This window comes from Osmerus eperlanus, chromosome 12 (assembly GCF_963692335.1).
Source record: "Osmerus eperlanus chromosome 12, fOsmEpe2.1, whole genome shotgun sequence".
NCBI lineage: Eukaryota > Metazoa > Chordata > Actinopteri > Osmeriformes > Osmeridae > Osmerus > Osmerus eperlanus.
In genome coordinates this window covers 12,989,119-13,008,099 of record NC_085029.1, presented here as the reverse complement: position 1 = coordinate 13,008,099, position 18,981 = coordinate 12,989,119, and the positions used below count along the sequence as shown (strand labels likewise).

General features: G+C 50.8%; 2 protein-coding genes across 2 annotated transcripts; one reads left to right on the top strand and one right to left on the bottom strand.

The window, feature by feature from the left end:
- The first annotated feature begins 1,201 nt into the window (after positions 1-1,201).
- atoh1c (atonal bHLH transcription factor 1c) lies at positions 1,202-2,120 on the top strand. Its single transcript, XM_062474444.1, has one exon. The coding sequence runs from the start codon at positions 1,213-1,215 to the stop codon at positions 1,903-1,905; it is 693 nt and encodes a 230-aa protein (XP_062330428.1). The 5' UTR covers positions 1,202-1,212; the 3' UTR covers positions 1,906-2,120.
- Positions 2,114-18,754, bottom strand: waplb (WAPL cohesin release factor b). The gene is made up of 20 exons (XM_062474443.1): positions 18,429-18,754; positions 17,120-17,610; positions 14,497-15,232; positions 14,035-14,375; positions 13,751-13,875; positions 12,378-12,473; positions 11,606-11,767; positions 10,694-10,830; positions 9,260-9,371; positions 8,910-9,146; positions 7,667-7,778; positions 7,317-7,414; positions 6,591-6,667; positions 5,382-5,554; positions 5,132-5,247; positions 4,848-5,009; positions 4,517-4,730; positions 4,241-4,329; positions 3,990-4,085; positions 2,114-3,824 (listed from the first exon to the last, which is right to left on the bottom strand). The coding sequence occupies exons 2-20, from the start codon at positions 17,586-17,588 to the stop codon at positions 3,759-3,761; spliced, it is 3,618 nt and encodes a 1,205-aa protein (XP_062330427.1). The 5' UTR covers positions 17,589-17,610; positions 18,429-18,754; the 3' UTR covers positions 2,114-3,758.
- Between the last annotated feature and the right edge of the window lie 227 nt (positions 18,755-18,981).

Sequence of the window (18,981 nt, the reverse complement as noted above, 5' to 3'; positions counted from 1 at the left end):
TTGTTCTATTTTTTACAGAAGTTAATCAATGTTGACAAGTGTGCGCTTCAATCCTGCACTTTTGGCTCATCCGTCCGGTTTGGACGGTGCATCCCTTTGTTGTAGATGGCAAACACTGAAAAGAAGAAAAAGTATCGCCCGTGTTGCCCTCCACCTCTAATCCTGTCAGCGAATGATGGTAGCATTTCTTCTTGTTTTGCTCTGACAGGCATGCATGCACCCCAATTTACCCTCCGCGCGGGGGTCCCTCTGCTCCAACCATCCGGCGCGCGGCGCTGGGTTTGATCACGAGCCCGCGTCCTCGCCTCAATGAGACGCTTCATTAGGTTTAATAAGCGGAGCGTGCCAGCAACTGTCAGGCCAGGGACCACCTCACCACGTTTTGCTGCTGCTGGCTTCCTAGGGACCACTCCTCTGTGTGGTTTGAGTTTTATTCATTGATTTACTTATTTGTGTGAGCATGCTGTGTTGTTTTTAAACCCCATGCGTGGGTTGCTGTGGTTCCAACATGCAGAGAGAACTGAAACCCCAATAGTTTTAGTGGACACTGTTAAATTGGATTAGATCACCGCTGAGGATGTGGTCTGTAACTGTCGGGAAATATATTTGGATGCATTCATTTATTTTCTGTTTAGCCAATAGCCTGTGAGTCCGACATTCCACCCAAAACCTATCCGGCTGTCTAGGTTTAACCAAAGGCTAATTTAAATGTGTAGGCCTAATGAATGGCATGTATGTATAGCCTAGGTGAATGGAACACACGATAAGGTTATTGCTGGTTCACTTGGTTAAATAATTCCTGTATTTTCGTCACAATAATAAGTTATCCAATTTGTGTCCTTTTTTGTGGCTGACAATGAGATTATCTGTTAAAAGCCTGTTTCTTCTTTATCTAAAGAATCGCTAATGAATGTCTAAGTAGCTCAGAAGTGGCATCGCAGAATGAGCCAAGACCATGCGCCCGGTGATCACTGGCACGGACCTAATCCACTTTTGATGAACTTGGTAAATTGACTCCCCGCAGTCTTTATCAAAGAGGCTTAGCGCTATTCATCAGGCGCACACGACCCTAGCCACGCCCCCCATGCATCCTCTCAAGCCTAAAGCCTCGGTCGCTTGTCAATAAATTCTGCCCTCACGTAGCAAACTTTTTAATGACAAGTGGGCCGGGGTCTTGAACGTTTAGTTGTAGTTGTCAGAGCTGTTCGTTGTATGCCCAAGATAATGCCACGCCGTAGAAGTTGTGCGTCTTACAATTCCAGAGATGTAGACAATACTGGTGTGAAAGTCGTCTTGAGTGCGCATCACTTAGACCTTACGCATGAGTCAAATTTTCAGACACTCGCTCCAAGTAGTTGGGTAGAGGAGAAGACAGCGGAACGCAGGAGCGAGTGTGACCCGTGCACAATCGTGGAACTCCGGTTAGGACCAGGACTCCGGTATATCGAACCGGACCAGAGCGCCATAGAAAGAGCGCAGAGGCGTCGCCGCATGGCAGCCAACGCCCGGGAGAGGAGGAGGATGCTGGGTTTGAACGTCGCCTTCGACCGCCTACGGAGCGTCATACCCAACCTGGAGAGCGACAAAAAGCTATCAAAGTCAGAGACACTTCAGATGGCGCAGATCTACATATCCACTCTCAGCGAGTTGTTACAGGACAATTCCTGTGTTACGGAGATCAGCACCGATCAGGACCAGACCAGGCCGGACCAGGTGAACACAGGATCACTAGAACCCCCCCCGGTGAACTCTACAGAGCAGGGATCGAACAACGACCTGCCTGACCCGGACTCAAATGGTCAGCTAGGTATTGGCAAAGACAATCGATGCTTGATTCGCACGCATTGTGATGACGAGAAAAGAGGTTTTATGAACTTCTGGGAGAGGACGAATGGGGCAAAGTAAAAAAGAAAAGTTATCAGCAACTATTTTTATAGTTTTATCTTCTATTTTATCTACAGTATGTAGACCTGAGTTGGTCTGATGACTTGGCTAAAGTATTTTCTTTACTTTTTGTACTATTAATGGTAATTTAAAGGATGTTTACACAAGTTCTTATTTTAGGAACTACGCTGAGATCAAAATAAAGCAAATTAAGAAAGAAAAAAAAAGGTACTGAAAGTAGCAATTTTATTTTGAGTTAAAATTATGTACAGTACAGGTAACCAAAGACATTATTCTTGAAACTGGTACAAAGGTCAAGTTCCTGCAGTTGGCTTTGTATACCTTTTCATCTGACTCTGAAACAACACAACTGAGAAATGCTGTATAAAATAAAAATAGAATTGGATTCAGAAAAGTAGTCTACCGTTCTAATTTCCAATAGGCAAAATTTACAAGTACTATTTACATTGTTCCATTCATTTTTCCAGATTTTTGTGAACAAGTTGAATAAAGCTCTTGTAAACTTTAGAAAGTGTTCAGTTAGGTTTTACAAAAGAAAGAAAAAAAACAGCAGCGACTCAACTGCAACTGGTGAGTGTGTGTGAAGGACGAAGCGAAGGAGGGGGAGATAGGCTGAGTCTCCCAGGGAGACTGGGTGATGCTGGGAGGTCTGTTCAGAGGCTGGACAAGGACAACTGGTCAATGCACATTTTATCTGTACAAACCCAGGCTGAATGAACACATGTTTTGTGGTAGGAAATTAAATAATTAAATATTTCCAATTCTGTACAGCGAGGTTCATCAGGTCAAGGCTTGAAGTAAAAGCATTTCAGATGACGTTTCCGAGGGACTGACTCTGGAACAATTCATTTTGTGATGCTTAGTTTGTCTCTTTCTATTGTCTGGTCCTCAACCCCTGACACTTATCAACAACAGAGGGGTTTGAAAACATAGCCAAACAAAGCAAATACACATCAAAGCTTTAAAGTTAGCTTCAGAGTACTGTGGCTTTGAGGGGGGATTCAAGGAGACATTTCAAAGAGAACCGGGACCTTGCACTGGTTAAGGATTAATATAAAAGTTTTGTTTGGGTCAGTGAATTATGCTCTTTAGGTCTGTGGTGGGATAAGGGATCTGATGATGTCCAAAACTTAAAAAGACACAGTTCACTCAGACCTTGATGTGTAGAGGTCCAACATCAAAAACACAGTGAATCCCTCATTCTAAAACTACCCACAGGCCAATCACCCTCCAAACATGGTTTGATGGAGGCCATGGGAGTTCTCACCACTTGGCAACTGTAACGTACATTCAACTGAACTGTCAATGCCATAGTAGTGAGACTGGAAAGTTACAGAAAAATAAGTAACATATCCCTTTAAAGAGAGAACTGCTTAAAAAACAAACGTCATTAAAGCAAAGAGAGAAGGAAAACAAAATACTGGTTTGGGCATTTTATATGTACAACCTGAAGAAGAGCACAACTGGAACATCTTCTACACAAAAATGGTTCGCACACACACACACACACACACACACACACACACAAATAAACAAAAACAAAGATTTCGGCAATTTAAAAAAAGAGAAATTGGGTCTTTCAAATCATCAATGATATAACCTGTCCTAAGGGAACGGAGAGGAGCGGCCGGCCATGGAGCCTGTGTGTCCTCAGGGACAGAGGCTCTGCTCGGGGAGGGGCGATGCTGGGCTGACACAAGGCTGCAGGATGGAGGACACAGGCCCTGCCACTCCCAAGTGATGAAGAAAATCTGGAAGTGGTATTTCTGTCTGTGTGTGCATGTGTGTGTGGTCAGCCCCAGTGTGACCAGTGTGTGTGTGAGAGAGAAAGCAGGGAGGACAGACAAGCTTCTTTAGCAGTTCTCCAAGTAGTCAATGACCCGCGAGATGGACTTCTGTCCTGCTGTACCAACGTCACACTGGGGAGAGAGAGCAGAGGTCAGTTACCACACACTCTCATCACACAAGGTCCCCATTGAGATGCCCAGCTACAGGCCAACCAGAGAGGCATGACCCTCATCAGCCTCCATACACTCATATGGCGCCAAGGAAACCATGCCTTCAAACCTCCAATGGAAACGTACCGTCAGGTTCATGAAATTGAGGAACTTCTTGAGCATCTCCGTCATGATGGAGAAGTCTCCTTTTGGCAGGTTCTCTCTAACAGTAGTCACATTAGTCTGGAGGAGAGGAGGGACAGTGTCAGGGACAGCGTCAGCACTGACACACCCAAACCTACAACGCTCACGCCGGTCCAAATCCAGCAGTGACGCACACTGACGCACACAACAAATACACGCAACACCGACACTGCTCCGTGTGTGTGTGTTCTTACCGGACTCCCCTGGCAGAGACAGCCCAGGAGCAGTGCAGTGTAGGAGGCCACGATGCTGTCCTCCATGTGCTTGCCAGCATGCTGCAGGGCTGAGGAGAGCAAGAGAGAGAGAGGTGGAAAAGAGAGAGTGGGAGAGTGGCATAAAAAAGAGAAAATTATATGTCAGTGGAACCTGGCCAGAAAATAACCATCATTCAAAGTGATTATTATAACATGTTAAGTATATGCCTTTGATCAAAGTCAAACTGTGTGTGTGTGTGTGTGTTCCTCCCCTACCTTTGTTGAGGTCCAGCTCCTCGTCCTCCTCTTCCTTCTTCTTGTCCTTGGCAGCTTCGATCTCCGTGTGGTTCTCGGCCGCCACCCACTGGATCTCCCCGCCCGTCTCCTGCCACTCGCCGCTCTGGTCCAGCGCCGGCTTGGGCGCGTCGTTGATGAAGTCGTCCGTCTCCGCCTCGGCCATCACGGCGGCGCGCTCGCGCTGCAGGAAGAGCTGGTGGGGGGGGGGGGGGGGGGGAGGAAGGGTCACGCACTTTATAGGAGGCCTGAACACACACACACACACACACATGGACACACACACACTATAACACGTATGCACCGCCCCCACCTGGACCAGGGCAGCGATGGCGCTGAGAGAGCCCGTATTCAGCTCCTCCTGGGTGGGGGCCAGGACGCTCTCCCAGGGAGCGCCCCCCTCCATCTCCATCTCCACCAAGCAGTAGCGGTTCCTTGCACTGTACTCCACCAGGTTGATAAGCAGGCCCAGACCCTGGAAGGACACCCACACAGACACCATCAGGGAGGTGGAATACACAGAGATCTAGACGCTTTGAAATGCTCGGCAGAAATGGTGTGTCTGTGTGCATAATATATAGTGTGTGTGTGACTCACCAGAACTCTGATGTCGAAGCGCTGCTCCTGAGCCAGGTACTGTGGGGCCCGCAGCACACAGTTCAGAGCTGTGACCAGGAAGTCCTCCTGCTCGCCTGTTTTAGTGCTTCCCCACTCTACAAACACACACACACACGTTAGAAAATACTACTGCCAACTCCCTCACACACACACCTGGATGGGAACAGGCACACAAACCCCGGTTAGTGGACATATAGGGGTTATGTTCAGCTGTGTGCGAGTCTCTCACCATTGTCGTGGGTGAGGTTGAGCAGCAGGCCGATGATGGCCCTCATGCAGTCCTCCACGGCCTTGCCCACGTTGCTGTGGCTGGCGTGGGGCAGGGCGGCGCCCGCCAGGGCCACCTCGCGGCTCACCTCGCGGCTGTACCTCTGGATCATCTCCTCACAGTGACGCAGAGCCCTGCAGGGAGGGGGTACAGGAGAGGACACAGGGTCATACACCCTGCCTGTGTGTGCCGGGGGGGGGGGGGGGGGGGGGTCAGAGGAGTGAGAGCGGGGGGGACGGACTTCTTCTATCATCTTTTAATCTATTCATCCTTTCACCAGCACCCTCGGCAGCTGGGCTCAGAGAGGGGCTTGGTGGCTGTGCAGTCATGTCTAAAGGTTGGCTAGCGGAGCCACACACATACACAGTCATCCAACCAGCCAACCAGCTACATGCTAAGTATCATAATGAGATTAACGCTAATGGGAGGTCATCCATTATCAGCCATGGTGCGGTGGGGTGGCACAATTCACTCAGTAGACAGGAGGGAGAGAATAGAGAAAAAGAAGAGATGGAGTGTGTGTGTGTGTGTGTGTGTGTGTGGGGGGGTCCTAATGATAGGGGGTCTGGAAGTCTGGATGTCTGACTTCTGGCCCTGCTAGCCTCTCTCTGATTCCAGGCTAATTTAATTATCCAAGCCGCCCAGCTGAATGCTGCTAGTGAGCCGCGCGTGTGACTGGCTCTTTGTTGACACGGGTCTTCCTGCCGCCCCCCCCTCGCTCCTCTGCCTGCAGCCTTCGCCCCCCTCCCAGCCAGCATGCCCTCCCCTCCAACCCCGGGCCCCCCGGCTAGCCGTCCCGGGCCGGGTCATGGGGGTGAGGTTCAGACCATGACCCTAGCTGCACCCTGTCTGGGACCTGCTAATTCACTTCCAGACTAGGAGAGGGAACAGAGGCTGTGGTGGAGAGGGGTGAGGGTGTGGGAGAGAAGGTGGACGTGTTCCAAGTCTGCTCCAGGGTCAGGGCCAGGGCTGAGTCAGTAAGACAGAGCAGAGCTGGGTCAGGCCTGGGGGGGGGGGGGGTCAGAGGAGCGACTGACCTCATGCCACAACAGGGAAATGCAAGACAAAACAGCGGCAAATAAAGATGGACGCTTCCCACGCGCTGTGCACACAGCTCTGTGTGTGTGTGTGTGTGCGCCCGCCCGTGTGTGTGTGAGTGCGCATGCTCACTTTGCTGAGGAGACGATGAGGGACGAGTCCTTGTATGCGATCAGGTAGCCTTGGTTCTCTGGGTTATGTACAGTAACCTGGGAGACGGGGACAGGAAGCAAGCAGAGATGTAAAAAGAGGACGACAACAGACAGAAGAAGTTAAGGAGAAATACAATTTAAACTTAATCTCACATCAACATTCTTCATACGAGAGAGAGAGAGAGACAGAGAGACAGAGAGACAGAGAGACAGAGAGACAGAGAGACAGAGAGACAGAGAGACAGAGAGACAGAGAGAGAGAGAGAGAGAGAGAGAGAGAGAGAGAGAGAGAGAGAGAGAGAGAGAGAGAGAGAGAAAATAACTGCTAGTCTGTGTGGCCCGATCAATAAGTAGAGGCTTAGCAGTAAGGCTGGCCCCCTCACATCCTCAGTGCGTCTCTGGGAGCTCCTGTGGAGCTAAGCCCTTAACCACAGGATCTAGCATCACTGGGAAGATCAATAGCTCCCAGTTCCACTAGCACTCTGGAGATGAGCTCTGGGACAGCAGACGAGGAAGACCAACAAACGCTGAATGATTCCTGGTTATGTTCAGCCACTCGGTTGCCAATGTGATTTACACATCCCTGCACTGTAATCGTGTAACTGACCAGTGAAACGAGCTTTTCTGGTCCTCTGGTTCTGTGGACACACATTTTTTTTCATCAGAAGAGTGCGTGTGTGTGTGTGTGTGTGTGAGTGAGACTTACGCTCTCCAACACTCGCAGACATCTCTCGGCTCCCCAGAGCGAGGCCACCAGCTTCTCCTTGTCATCCTCCTGGCTGAGGTTCCCCACGCACTCTTTTACTGAGCGGGCAGGGGAGCACAGGAAGTTACATCACACAGACTCTCTAGTCTGGTCCTCATGGAGGCTTCACATCGAAAATAGGGGCCGGGCGTCACTGTCGCCCAGCCTACAACGTGGCATGGTGGAGCTAAGTTGTCTACTCATTCAAAAAATCACTGATCTGATATGAATCGATTGGCATAAACTGTATGGAGGGCCTTGGTCTAACCCATCATGTTGGCTCAGAGATCAGGTCTGTGGTGACGGCCTACCTTGATCTACTATGTGGTCCAGACCTCCCAGAAGCCTCAGCTCCTCTTTGAACCAGTCTCCTGCCCTCTTGGAGGTAAGGGACAGCAGGGTCTCCATGGCTAGATGCCCCGTCTGCAGGGAGGGAGGGAGGGAGAGATGAGATGGGGAGGGAGGGACGGAGAGATGAGATGGGGAGGGAGGGACGGAGAGATGAGATGGGGAGGGAGGGAGAGATGAGATGGGGAGGGACGGAGAGATGAGATGGGGAGGGAGGGAGGGAGAGATGAGATGGGGAGGGAGGGACGGAGAGATGAGATGGGGAGGGAGGGACGGAGAGATGAGATGGGGAGGGAGGGATGGAGAGATGAGATGGGGAGGGATGGAGAGATGAGATGGGGAGGGAGGGATGGAGAGATGAGATGGGGAGGGAGGGATGGAGAGATGAGATGGGGAGGGAGGGATGGAGAGATGAGATGGGGAGGGAAGGAAGGAGGGATGGAGAGATGAGATGGGGAGGGAGATGAGGTTGAAGAAAAAAAGCGGGAGATAAAGAGCGCCCGATGAGAGCATTCACATCGCCATCAAGAGTATAATAGGAATGAATAAACCTTGTCAAAGGGTCGATAAAACAACTAATAAAACAGTCCGATAGTAGTCGGATTTATCCCCACTTTGAGTTGGGAGTCTTTCATGATTAATTCAGCGTTCCACATGAGGGGAAGCGATGTTAGCTACTGAAGCCGCTACAGACATCCTGCTTTCATGGATGAAGAGGAGGAGAAGCAGGACGCCCCCTGACGAGTGGGTTAGTGAGCGTCTGATCTGAGCTCACCCGCACACACACACACACACACACACACAAGTCTGAAACTCTCTTCTGCCAGAAGAAAGAAAAGAGAGAGACAGAGAGGAGACTGTAGACTTGCTCATCAGACCCCTTGCATAACTTCAGTAGATATTAGACAGCATTCAAAGTCACGTCCTGTACACATTTCATGGATTGGGAATGCTGTGGATAGCCTGTAGATGGCCCAGTTTTTAAACGAGTTTGCATCAGTCTGTCAGTGTGCTCCATACTACTCCTCCAGCAGAGACAGAGAGAGGGGGAAGGGGAGAGAGACAGACCCGGAGATGACGGCTCATTACTGGGGAGGCTCCCCGGCCACGCCAACACCAGGCCTAGTCCACAGAGCTCGAAGACAGGCAAGCCTGCGAGCAGGACGAGCCCCAGGCAGTGCTGGAGGTGCGCCCGGCCCAACCCACCGTGATGTTCTCCAGGTCCAGGTGCTTGTTGTGGACCGTCTCGCACAGCTTGCGGATCTTCTCCTTGACCTTGGCCATCTCCTTGGCGCTGAGCTGGGCGTCGGAGCCCGCGTGGCCCTGATCCTGCTCCAGCTCCAGCAGGCGCAGCATCAGGTCCAGGCTGGCCCGGTCCAGGTCCATGTTCAGACGGTCCCGGCTCAGGATGTACATGAGGGAGGCCGTGCACAGGGACAGGTTCTGGAGGGAGGGAGGGAGGGAGATATGAGAGGGGGAGCTAGAAAGAGGGCGGGGGTAGAGGAGAGGAGGCCAGCCTGTGGGGGGGGGGGGGGGGGGGGGGTGCAGTTCCTTACCGGGTGCTGGGGGGCGTCGTTGAGGGTTTTAAAGACCTGAGCCACCTTGCCCGCCGCCCGCAGGTGCATTCTGAAGCTGGGCATGGCACACCTGGTGGCCAGACTGATGACACTGCAGGACACAGGACACTCAACGCGTTCACATACTGCCTGGGGGTTTACCTAAGGCAGTGTGTTGAGGGGCTGGTGTGTGTGTGTTAGACTTACCTAAGGCAGTGTGTTGAGGGGCCGGTGTGTGTGTGGGTGTGTGTGTGTGGGTGTGTGTGTGTTAGTCTTACCTAAGGCAGCGTGTGTTGAGGGGCTGGTGTGTGTGTGTGTGTGTGTTAGTCTTACCTAAGGCAGCGTGTGTTGAGGGGCTGGTGTGTGTGTGTGTTAGTCTTACCTAAGGCAGCGTGTGTTGAGGGGCTGGTGTGTGTGTGTGTGTGTGTTAGTCTTACCTAAGGCAGCGTGTGTTGAGGGGCTGGTGTGTGTGTGTGTTAGTCTTACCTAAGGCAGCGTGTGTTGAGGGGCTGGTGTGTGTGTGTGTGTGTTAGTCTTACCTAAGGCAGCGTGTGTTGAGGGGCTGGTGTGTGTGTGTGTGTTAGTCTTACCTAAGGCAGCGTGTGTTGAGGGGCTGGTGTGTGTGTGTGTGTTAGTCTTACCTAAGGCAGCGTGTGTTGAGGGGCTGGTGTGTGTGTGTGTGTTAGTCTTACCTAAGGCAGCGTGTGTTGAGGGGCTGGTGTGTGTGTGTGTGTTAGTCTTACCTAAGGCAGCGTGTGTTGAGGGGCTGGTGTGTGTGTGTGTGTTAGTCTTACCTAAGGCAGCGTGTGTTGAGGGGCTGGTGTGTGTGTGTGTGTTAGTCTTACCTAAGGCAGCGTGTGTTGAGGGGCTGGTGTGTGTGTGTGTGTTAGTCTTACCTAAGGCAGCGTGTGTTGAGGGGCTGGTGTGTGTGTGTGTGTGTTAGTCTTACCTAAGGCAGCGTGTGTTGAGGGGCTGGTGTGTGTGTGTGTGTGTGTTAGTCTTACCTAAGGCAGCGTGTGTTGAGGGGCTGGTGTGTGTGTGTGTGTGTGTTAGTCTTACCTAAGGCAGCGTGTGTTGAGGGGCTGGTGTGTGTGTGTGTGTGTGTTAGTCTTACCTAAGGCAGCGTGTGTTGAGGGGCTGGTGTGTGTGTGTGTGTTAGTCTTACCTAAGGCAGCGTGTGTTGAGGGGCTGGTGTGTGTGTTAGTCTTACCTAAGGCAGCGTGTGTTGAGGGGCTGGTGTGTGTGTGTGTGTGTGTTAGTCTTACCTAAGGCAGCGTGTGTTGAGGGGCTGGTGTGTGTGTGTGTGTGTGTTAGTCTTACCTAAGGCAGCGTGTGTTGAGGGGCTGGTGTGTGTGTGTGTGTGTGTGTGTGTTAGTCTTACCTAAGGCAGCGTGTGTTGAGGGGCTGGTGTGTGTGTGTGTGTGTTAGTCTTACCTAAGGCAGCGTGTGTTGAGGGGCTGACCACTCTTCAGTCCTGTGGCCAGGTACTCAAAGTCGTCAGTAAACTCCTGGTTCTCTCCAAACTCCACCACGTCATTGAAGTGCTTGACATGCTGGACTACCGTGTAAAGCTGCAGCAGCACAAAAGCACAGGACATGAGCCTCAACCAGACACTGGCTCCTCCACACAAAACAGCTGGATGAAGTTCATGGCACTGCAGCACGTTAGAGTGCTGCATGAAGGACAGGTGTTATAACAGGACGATCCCCTCGGTCTGCCCAAGGCATTCAAACCAGAAACTTGTTGACAAACATGGTCTATTTACTTATGTAACTGGGTTTCAGTTACACAATTGTTCAATGAGATGAAGCCATCCCAGTGTTCTCCCTCTGTTCTACTTGCATAACACTTCCCACTTACATCATCTCTCAACTGTTAGCGGGCTATACTCTACCCTGGTGTGGGTGTATGAGAGTACGTAGCTTGGCAGCGGGTATCGGTATAGATATAAGCTAGCCTGGCTAGCGTACGGGTACCGCTATTCTCAAGCTAATGGAAGAGACATTAAGGGTGTTTGTGGGGAGTCAAGCGCTAAAATGTCTAACATTAAAGCTAAAAAAAAGTGCATGTGGGGGTTTTATTTCAGATCTTCCAGCAGGCAGGCGACACACTGCTGCTTGGTATGCAAGACATAGCACAGACTACTTAATAATAGCTCATAACCACCACACAGGTGAACAACACCATCTGTCATGGAACTCAGATCTACAGTATCACACTGGGCTGCCTTCCATGGAATACCCAGGACTATTTTAACAAAGACTTGGTTAAATATCCAATGGGAATCACTAACTAGGTGGGAAAGGGATTGGTTGGACGTGGCTGATAAGAATTTGGGAGCTCACCTCCTTGTGCTCTTTTCTACATTTCAGTGCAGTGACAATGTCCTGGTAGGGCTCTGTGGGGAAGGACACCGATTTGATGACCTTGGGGGGAGGGGGCGGGGCCTTGAACACCCCGTCGTCTTTGTGGGAGTTGGTGTCTTTACTGGAACCTGAAACACCGGCCTGGAGGAGAGAACGGGAGGGAGAGAGAAGGGGGAGGGAGGGAGGGAGAGAGAGAGAGGGTGAGAGAACAGCCACCTGCTCTCAGTACACAGCACTGCTGGTGATTCACAGAGCTGAAGCTCAGCCAAAGACCTCCTGCCTACTTACATAACACACACACGCCAACGCGCGCGAGCAGTTATGAGAAGCAGTAAAAGCTGACAAACATCATCGGCGTCCGCTAAAAGATGCCGCAGCGCTGGAAACACCAATGCATTTTTAACGAGCCAATTAATTCCATTCAATTGCCTGATGCCACAACGCAGGCCTAACGGCATTTGGTGAACGACAGAGCAGGCGGCCTCAGAGGTGACTCGGCCTGTGGGGTGGACCACACGGGTATGGAAAGGATCAGAGTGGATAAACAGTGCAGTGTTTTGTGTAGGGCCGGTTTTAATGTGCTGGCTGGAGGAGAGAGGAGAGAGAGAGACCCAAGATCATGTGAAGAAGAGAGCGGGACAGGTGTGGGAATCAGAGAGAGAAATGTGTGTGTGTGTGTGTATAGGTGTGTGTCTGTATATCATAAATGAACGTGTGTGTGTGCGCGCGTGTGAGAGAGCATGTTTCTTACAGGGGCCGTCTGTGATGGAGGCAGGGTGGGCGGGGGCAGCTCCTCGGTCTCTGGCCTGTTCCAGTGTCTGGCGTTGTACACAGCTTTGGTAGGAGACTGCAGGGAGACAAACAGCAACAACACAAGCACCACCGTCAGCCCCGGCAGACACCACCCCCCCCCCCCACCCCCCGCTGCAGGAGCTCCATCATGAGGCACAACGACCAGAGCAACACCCCGGGGCTGCATCATTCAGCCCAACACTGATGTCTTATTCCTGCCCCTCTCTGCTTCCCAACCTGCTGAGGGCTACAGTGGCTGTGCCCTGGCCCAGGGTATCAATAATTAACAGAGAAGAAAAGATAAAGGGGTAATTGGTTGAGATGAAGAGAAGTGGGAGTTTGAAGGACGGTGCATTGCAGGACAGTGTTGGAGTAGTCCCAGTCACTCCACTCCCCCCCCCCCCTTCCACAGTTAGACAGAACAACTCTGCCCCTAAGTTTGTGTGTGTGTATGAGCATGTGTGTATGAGTGTGTGTGTGTGTATGAGTGTGCGTGTGTGTATGAGTGTGCGTGTGTGGCACTCTCAGCCACGGGGTGCTTCAGTCGCCGGAGCTGTAGTAATAATAGAAAATTATTTTTACGACTGCTGAATATCTGGCCACTTTCAAGGGCTATTGTTTTTTAATGAGTTTGGCTCTCCCGCTATATTAGCTTGCAGCACACAGTTCATTATTACAAAGGCAGAGAAAGAACTTCCTGACAGAAGCCCAGGACAGGGACCTTGGCACCCAGCCTGGCACTGCAGAGAACACCAGCAGCACTTCTGTGCAGTGCACCTTCACCTTGTTGTTGCTGCCGTGTTGTGTTTAAAAAACGACCTGTGCCATCACGGTGCAACTGGAGGGGAAAACTAAACGAATAAAACCGAACGTGTGTCTTTGGATGACATAGCGTCTGGACTCCTCGCCGGTGTGATTTGATATGACAGTCTGAAACGGTGACCGCTCGCCCTTCCCATCGATCCTGCGTGGTCGGCTTGGACTAACCGCAGGGCCAGAGAGCGCTCAGGGCTCTGATGAATAAAAGAGGAGGCGTGGGGAGATGTTCACTGGCGGCTCCATCCCCCTTCGTTCCCCCCCCCCTCCATTCATCCTCCCATCAATTATCCAACAGGCCGTTAGAGAAGGGACCCTGCTGCATGGGCGTGGGGAAGACACCATGGCTGAGCATGCTGCTGTGGGACACTGCACGGGTTCCTAGTACTATTGAAAGTATGAGAGTATGCTGCCAAAGGGTCGTCAGTCTACTCCTGAGTATCCAAAATAATCCCTCTATTCCACTGACATGGTGTAACGCGCACCCCCCCCCCCCACACACACACACACACTCACCTTCTTGGGACCACTGAAGATCTTCCTGCTGCTCTCCTTGGACTTCTCTGCTGGCCTGCCACCCTGGGGTCTCCTGAAGGCGTCAGGCACAGCCAGAGACGGCTCCTCTGGGAACTCCAGCACGTCTACAGGGAGCGACAGAGAGGGTCAGACAGAGAGAGACAGAGAGACAGAGAGAGAGAGAGTGAGAGAGAGCGACAGAGAGGGTCAGACATGCGTGTGTGTATGTGAGAGGGTGTGTGTGTGAGAGTACGAGTTTGTGTGTGTGTGTGTGGCCGGCTGACCTGGCCTCAGCAGGAGTGCTTCACTCTGCTCTGGGTCCTCTCTGGTCCAACTGTCCTGACTGTCACTCGGTGGCGGACTCTCCGCCCCAGTTTCCATGACGGCGGCGGCGACGGCGGCGGCAGCAGCCCTCTGGGCCTTCCTCCTCTCCCTGGCCTGGGAGTCTTCCTCGTCGCTGTCACTGTCACTCATGTCGTCAAAGCCAAAGTACTTGATCTTGTACTTGGAGCCCTCTGAGGTGTCAGGGGTCTCCTCCCCCTCCTCCAGGGGCACCTCCTTCTCCTCGAAACCAAAGAAGTCCAGCTTGGTGTCCTTCTTTGACTTGCTCTGAGTGGGTTTGAGCCTGAGAAAGAGACAGATAAGAAATCCAAGGTCAGTGTTGTGAAAACAAACAAGAAATCCTGTAAATATTCAACCTCTCCTGTGTGTGTGTGCGCGCGCGCGTGTGTGTGCGGTCTCTCCACCTGGTCGGTTTGGCGGCGGGGGCGGTCTCGGCCTTCTTCCTCAGACGTCCAGCCTCCCCCAGGTCTCCCAGGGCGACGGTTGCGGTGGTGTTGACGGTGGCGTTGGCCATGTCCTCCATGCTGCGGTCCAGAGAGTCCTGGATGGTGACGTTACACACGGACACACACGACGGGTGCAGGACCGTGTAGTCTCTCGTCCTGCCTCGGCCCGCTGGTTTGGTCGGCTCTGTGCTGCTGGGCTTGGCGGCTACACTGCTGCTGCTGCTGGTGGTGGTGGTGCCGTCCTTGCCCTGCTTGTTGGGCCGGCGGTAGGTCCGGCAGTTGGAGGTTCTGAGGAGAGACTGGGAGTTGTCGGAGGGCTCGCTCGGCACCTCCCAGTCACCCTGGCCCACTTCCTCACTCTCACTGGTCAGCTCCGGAGGGGGGGGCTTCTCCTCCCGGCCCGCCCCCAGGGTCCGGTCCCGGCCCAGGCCTGTGCTGTAGCTCACCGGCCCGGACCTCACCGAGGAGGCCCAGCACATGGAAGGGGGGTTCCTGGGAGGCTCGGGGGTTGGGGAGGTGGAGCGGAGGCCGATGACGGCGTCCCAGGAGTCGTAGGCCTCTTTGGCCTCCGTCTTGAGGGTGGTGGTTTGGGCCAGGGGCTTCTTGTCGCTCTCTGAGGCGTTACTGTACCAGGAGTAGCTGTGCTGCTTCTCTGGAGTGTCGCCCTGAGCGGACCAGCTCTGCTGGGGCTTAGCTGAGGGAACAACAGGTGAGCCGTTTTAACATGTGATCAGCAGGATACGTAGAAAACACAAACATAATAACGAGCATGGTTTTGTTCAACCGTCAGGATGATCATTATTCAGGCAGAACAGTAGCCAGCCTGCTAAGAGAGAGGAGTCCTGAGAAGGCCTCTTCCTGTGTGTCAAGACAGAGAGGGCAGTTCCAGGACATGTGAAACACCATGTCTGACTGACTGATTGCTGAGCTGCCCCCACAGCTGAACTGAGGTGATGGCTTTGGGTTGCGACTACAGCTCTTAAATAATTAGTCAGATTCAGAGGCAAAGGCCAGAGGACTCAGCTTGATGAATCCTTAGTGAGGCTCGATACGTATTACCATCCCCTCGGAGGGCCAAACCCGGTCTAGAAAGTTTCCTTTAACTCTGTCGATATTGATCGTTCTGTCAGACACAATTCACTGAAACAATTACATAAGCCATTTAAGAGGACAACCGAATCGGTTTAGGAAATGATCCTCTTGGTTTGTTTGGAAAAGTGCTGTGTGCAGCCGATTGCTAAATGTGACAGGGATAAATACTTTCAGTTTGGTTTGAACAGTGAGAACGTGACCCTAGAGAGGGAACAAGCAGATCCATCATCATAAGAATCAATCTTCGGTGACAACGGGCAGATTTAGACTGCAACGGGCTTAAAGTAACTTTAAGAAAAGTGAAATCCTTGCTTGTTCTGGAACCGGTACATGGATACCACTGTCTTCTTCTGCATTCACAAAAAATTACAAAAAATAACTACTAAAGCCACATTTCAGACACCCCAGCATGGTAATGAGCTCCAGTGACCTGAAGCACAGGAACAGTGGACACTCAGAATGGATGGAGACTCTAATGGAGACGGGCATCATTGGTGTAAACAAGGACAGAGCCTCACAACACATGAAACTGACCCAGAACTCCAGCCTCAGCCTCTGACTGTCAGTTACGTCCAGTCTGGGTCTGCTAAGCAAACCTGAATATCATTCCCAGCAAAGCACCACCTGCCACAACAGAGACAGCCATGCCGGGCCCAAGCTTGGGTCCCCAAAACGATGTGGCACCCGTCAAACCCGTCCGTTTCTAATTAGACACAATGCAAACGCATCTGCATGTCCCTAGCGGGAGCTTTGGACGGACTCCACCAGAACCACCTGTCAGGCTGACAGTTTGGACCCTCCGGCGCGGATAAAGCACTGCTGAGTGGGGAACAAACTCACTCCTGGGACCCCGGCCTTGAAGGTCGACGAGAGCTTCCTCCTCATTCTGTTCCCAGATCTCAGACACAGGTAGAATCGATCAATTCAAAGTGGAGTAAAGCCAGGTCACGCAAGAGCAGAAGTTTGGTATGAAGTAACAGGCACTTATCATCTACCTGCGCAGCCAGTTGGATAATGAAGAGTTAATGGAGCTGTTTAATTACAGAGAAAATAAAGATACAGATTTTGTATGAATGATAATAATGTTCTTTATATCTGTACAGTTATAACAGCCTAAGTGTCACACTGGATCACTTGAGACAATAACACGGATTGTCAACTAAGAATAAGTCTGTATTTGGGGCTGATGTCACCCATGTCCTCACAAATGTAGACGTGTAGAAGTGAATTTACAATCAATACAACTAACAAAAATATGACTGAATAAACTTTTGAGTCATAGCTTATTACTCAAAAGTTTATTCAGTCATATTTTTGTTAGTTGTATTGACTGCACTCTACTATGGCTCAAAACTACAATTCAGTTGCAAACATCAACTGAAGATTGCGTTAAACAAACCTTGCACCATAATACTCAAAAGATCCATAATATGAGCTTCACGTCATCAAGAACACTAGAAAACTGGTTTTAAAGAATCAAGATTCATACCAGAAGTTGTGGTGTTGAAGAACCGGGCTGTGTCCATCACCCTCAACTGGTTCCTATCACTGGTAGAGCTGGACGTCCTGGGTGCCGATGCCAGCAAACTGGCCTGCTGGCTGATTCTACTGCTGGAGGCCTCCAAGCTGAGGCCTGGTCTCTCTGCCTGGGGAGGTTCTGCCGAAGCAGGCTTGGCAGGGGAGGCCTTAACCTGGCTTCTGGAGGTGACGGGTTTAGACTCTTCATCGCTGTCAAACCCAAATGGATCCTCTGAGCTATCGTCCGACACTCTGGCCTTCTTGGGATGCTCGGCCAGTTCCGTCCAGGCCCCTGAACGCTTGGAGCTCACCTTGGCTTTGTATGTGGTCTCACCCCATTTGGTGCTGAGTGTGGCTCTCTTGTTGGAAAGGACCTCGTCAAACTTGGAAGTCCCCTCTCCTCCCTTTCGGCTGTAGGTTTTACCAAATCTGGATGTCATTGTGGCCCCTGTTTCATATTCTCTGGTGGACAGAATGTAAACAGGAGATCAGCTACAGTCACTGATGACAATAAAAACTTTCTATCAAGTACAATATCAAATTGTGACACTTATAAACATACTGTTGTACTGGAGATGTTAGCCTAGGAACCTCAATAGGAAGTAAACAAAAAACATAAAACTTCATTTTGTTTTTACCAACATCCTGTAATCTATTATAATAAAACTCGTGAATGCTTTGCTGAATAAACACATGGATGGTACACTTAGCTAGCTACCGTATAGACTGACACACAATAAATTGCGTTTCTAACCACCCAATGTAGCAGGCTACTTAGCTAGCTAGCTAGATAACTAGCTGACTCGTCTAACTGTTCTGGATTACGCAGGCTAGCTAGCTCGCGGTCAACACTGAAGAAACTGCGATGGAATGGGAGAAATAAATACATGCAAAACAATGTAATTTACTCCGCTCACGTGATTTGGACGTCAGGCTATACATAACGTTAAATATCTTTCTTTTAGGATAATAATAACCAATGTTGTGTCGTTGATTAGATTCTACGGTAACGGTAGCCGTCTGTGAACACGCACTCAGACACTATTATTGTAGCTAGCTATAGAGAGAGCTAATGTTTTGCTAAGGTAGCAGCTAGCTAAGTAGCTCTCTTCTGGCTAACACTCATCGAATCCTTCGAAACACGACTGTCGACATCCAAAATTGCGCGTCAATCTGAAAATGTTGACTCAATCCTAGAAGATTACAAGAATGCCGGTTCAGATTGAGTTAGTTGTGACACACAGCTAGTCAACTATACTAGCTAACGTTATTCCACTTACTTGGTGCGTGAAAATGCCGGACCTCAAAACAACACTCCGAGTATGAGGCGGCCGATATTACAGCAGATTGGGCCTCCTCCAAGCTCCTAGCACAATATAAACAATGCTAAACTGCTTCCAACAACAACTAATTTAAGACTCTACCACACAATAACGGGTCTCGTAATTTCTAGATATAGAGACAGTTTCTGTATAATTAATCTGTGGTCTGAAATATTCCTTTTGTCAAGCTATATCAAACTCGATTGTCTACACTGTGTTAAACCAATGGCTTCTATTAGATTCCTCCTCCCTCGTCCTTTGGTAGAGAAGCAACGGCGGTTGTCACCTCGCAGCAAGTCGGCTGTTAACCAATCAACGAAGGAAACTTTGGAACGTGACACCCAACAAGAGACTAGTGACACAGTATCGTTTGTTATGATTGGCTAAAATTAAGGGGGGAACGGAGCAGTTTTGCGATTCATTGGATTACTAAAGTGTCTAGATCACACCGAACTGTAGTTAGATGGGAGATGTAGTGAAAAAGAGCCCACTAAAGAACATGCACTTCCAA

What these genes read in the sequence shown, in the direction of transcription:
- atoh1c (XM_062474444.1), top strand. Translation starts at nt 1,213, where the DNA reads ATGCCCAAGATAATGCCACGCCGTAGAAGTTGTGCGTCTTACAATTCC.
- waplb (XM_062474443.1), bottom strand. Translation starts at nt 17,588, where the DNA reads ATGACATCCAGATTTGGTAAAACCTACAGCCGAAAGGGAGGAGAGGGG. An exon ending in TCTTCAGTGGTCCCAAGAAG is followed by an intron (nt 12,474 to 13,750) that starts GTGAGTGTGTGT and finishes GTCTCCCTGCAG; the next exon opens with TCTCCTACCAAAGCTGTGTA. An exon ending in TCAATTTCATGAACCTGACG is followed by an intron (nt 3,825 to 3,989) that starts GTACGTTTCCAT and finishes CTCTCTCCCCAG; the next exon opens with TGTGACGTTGGTACAGCAGG.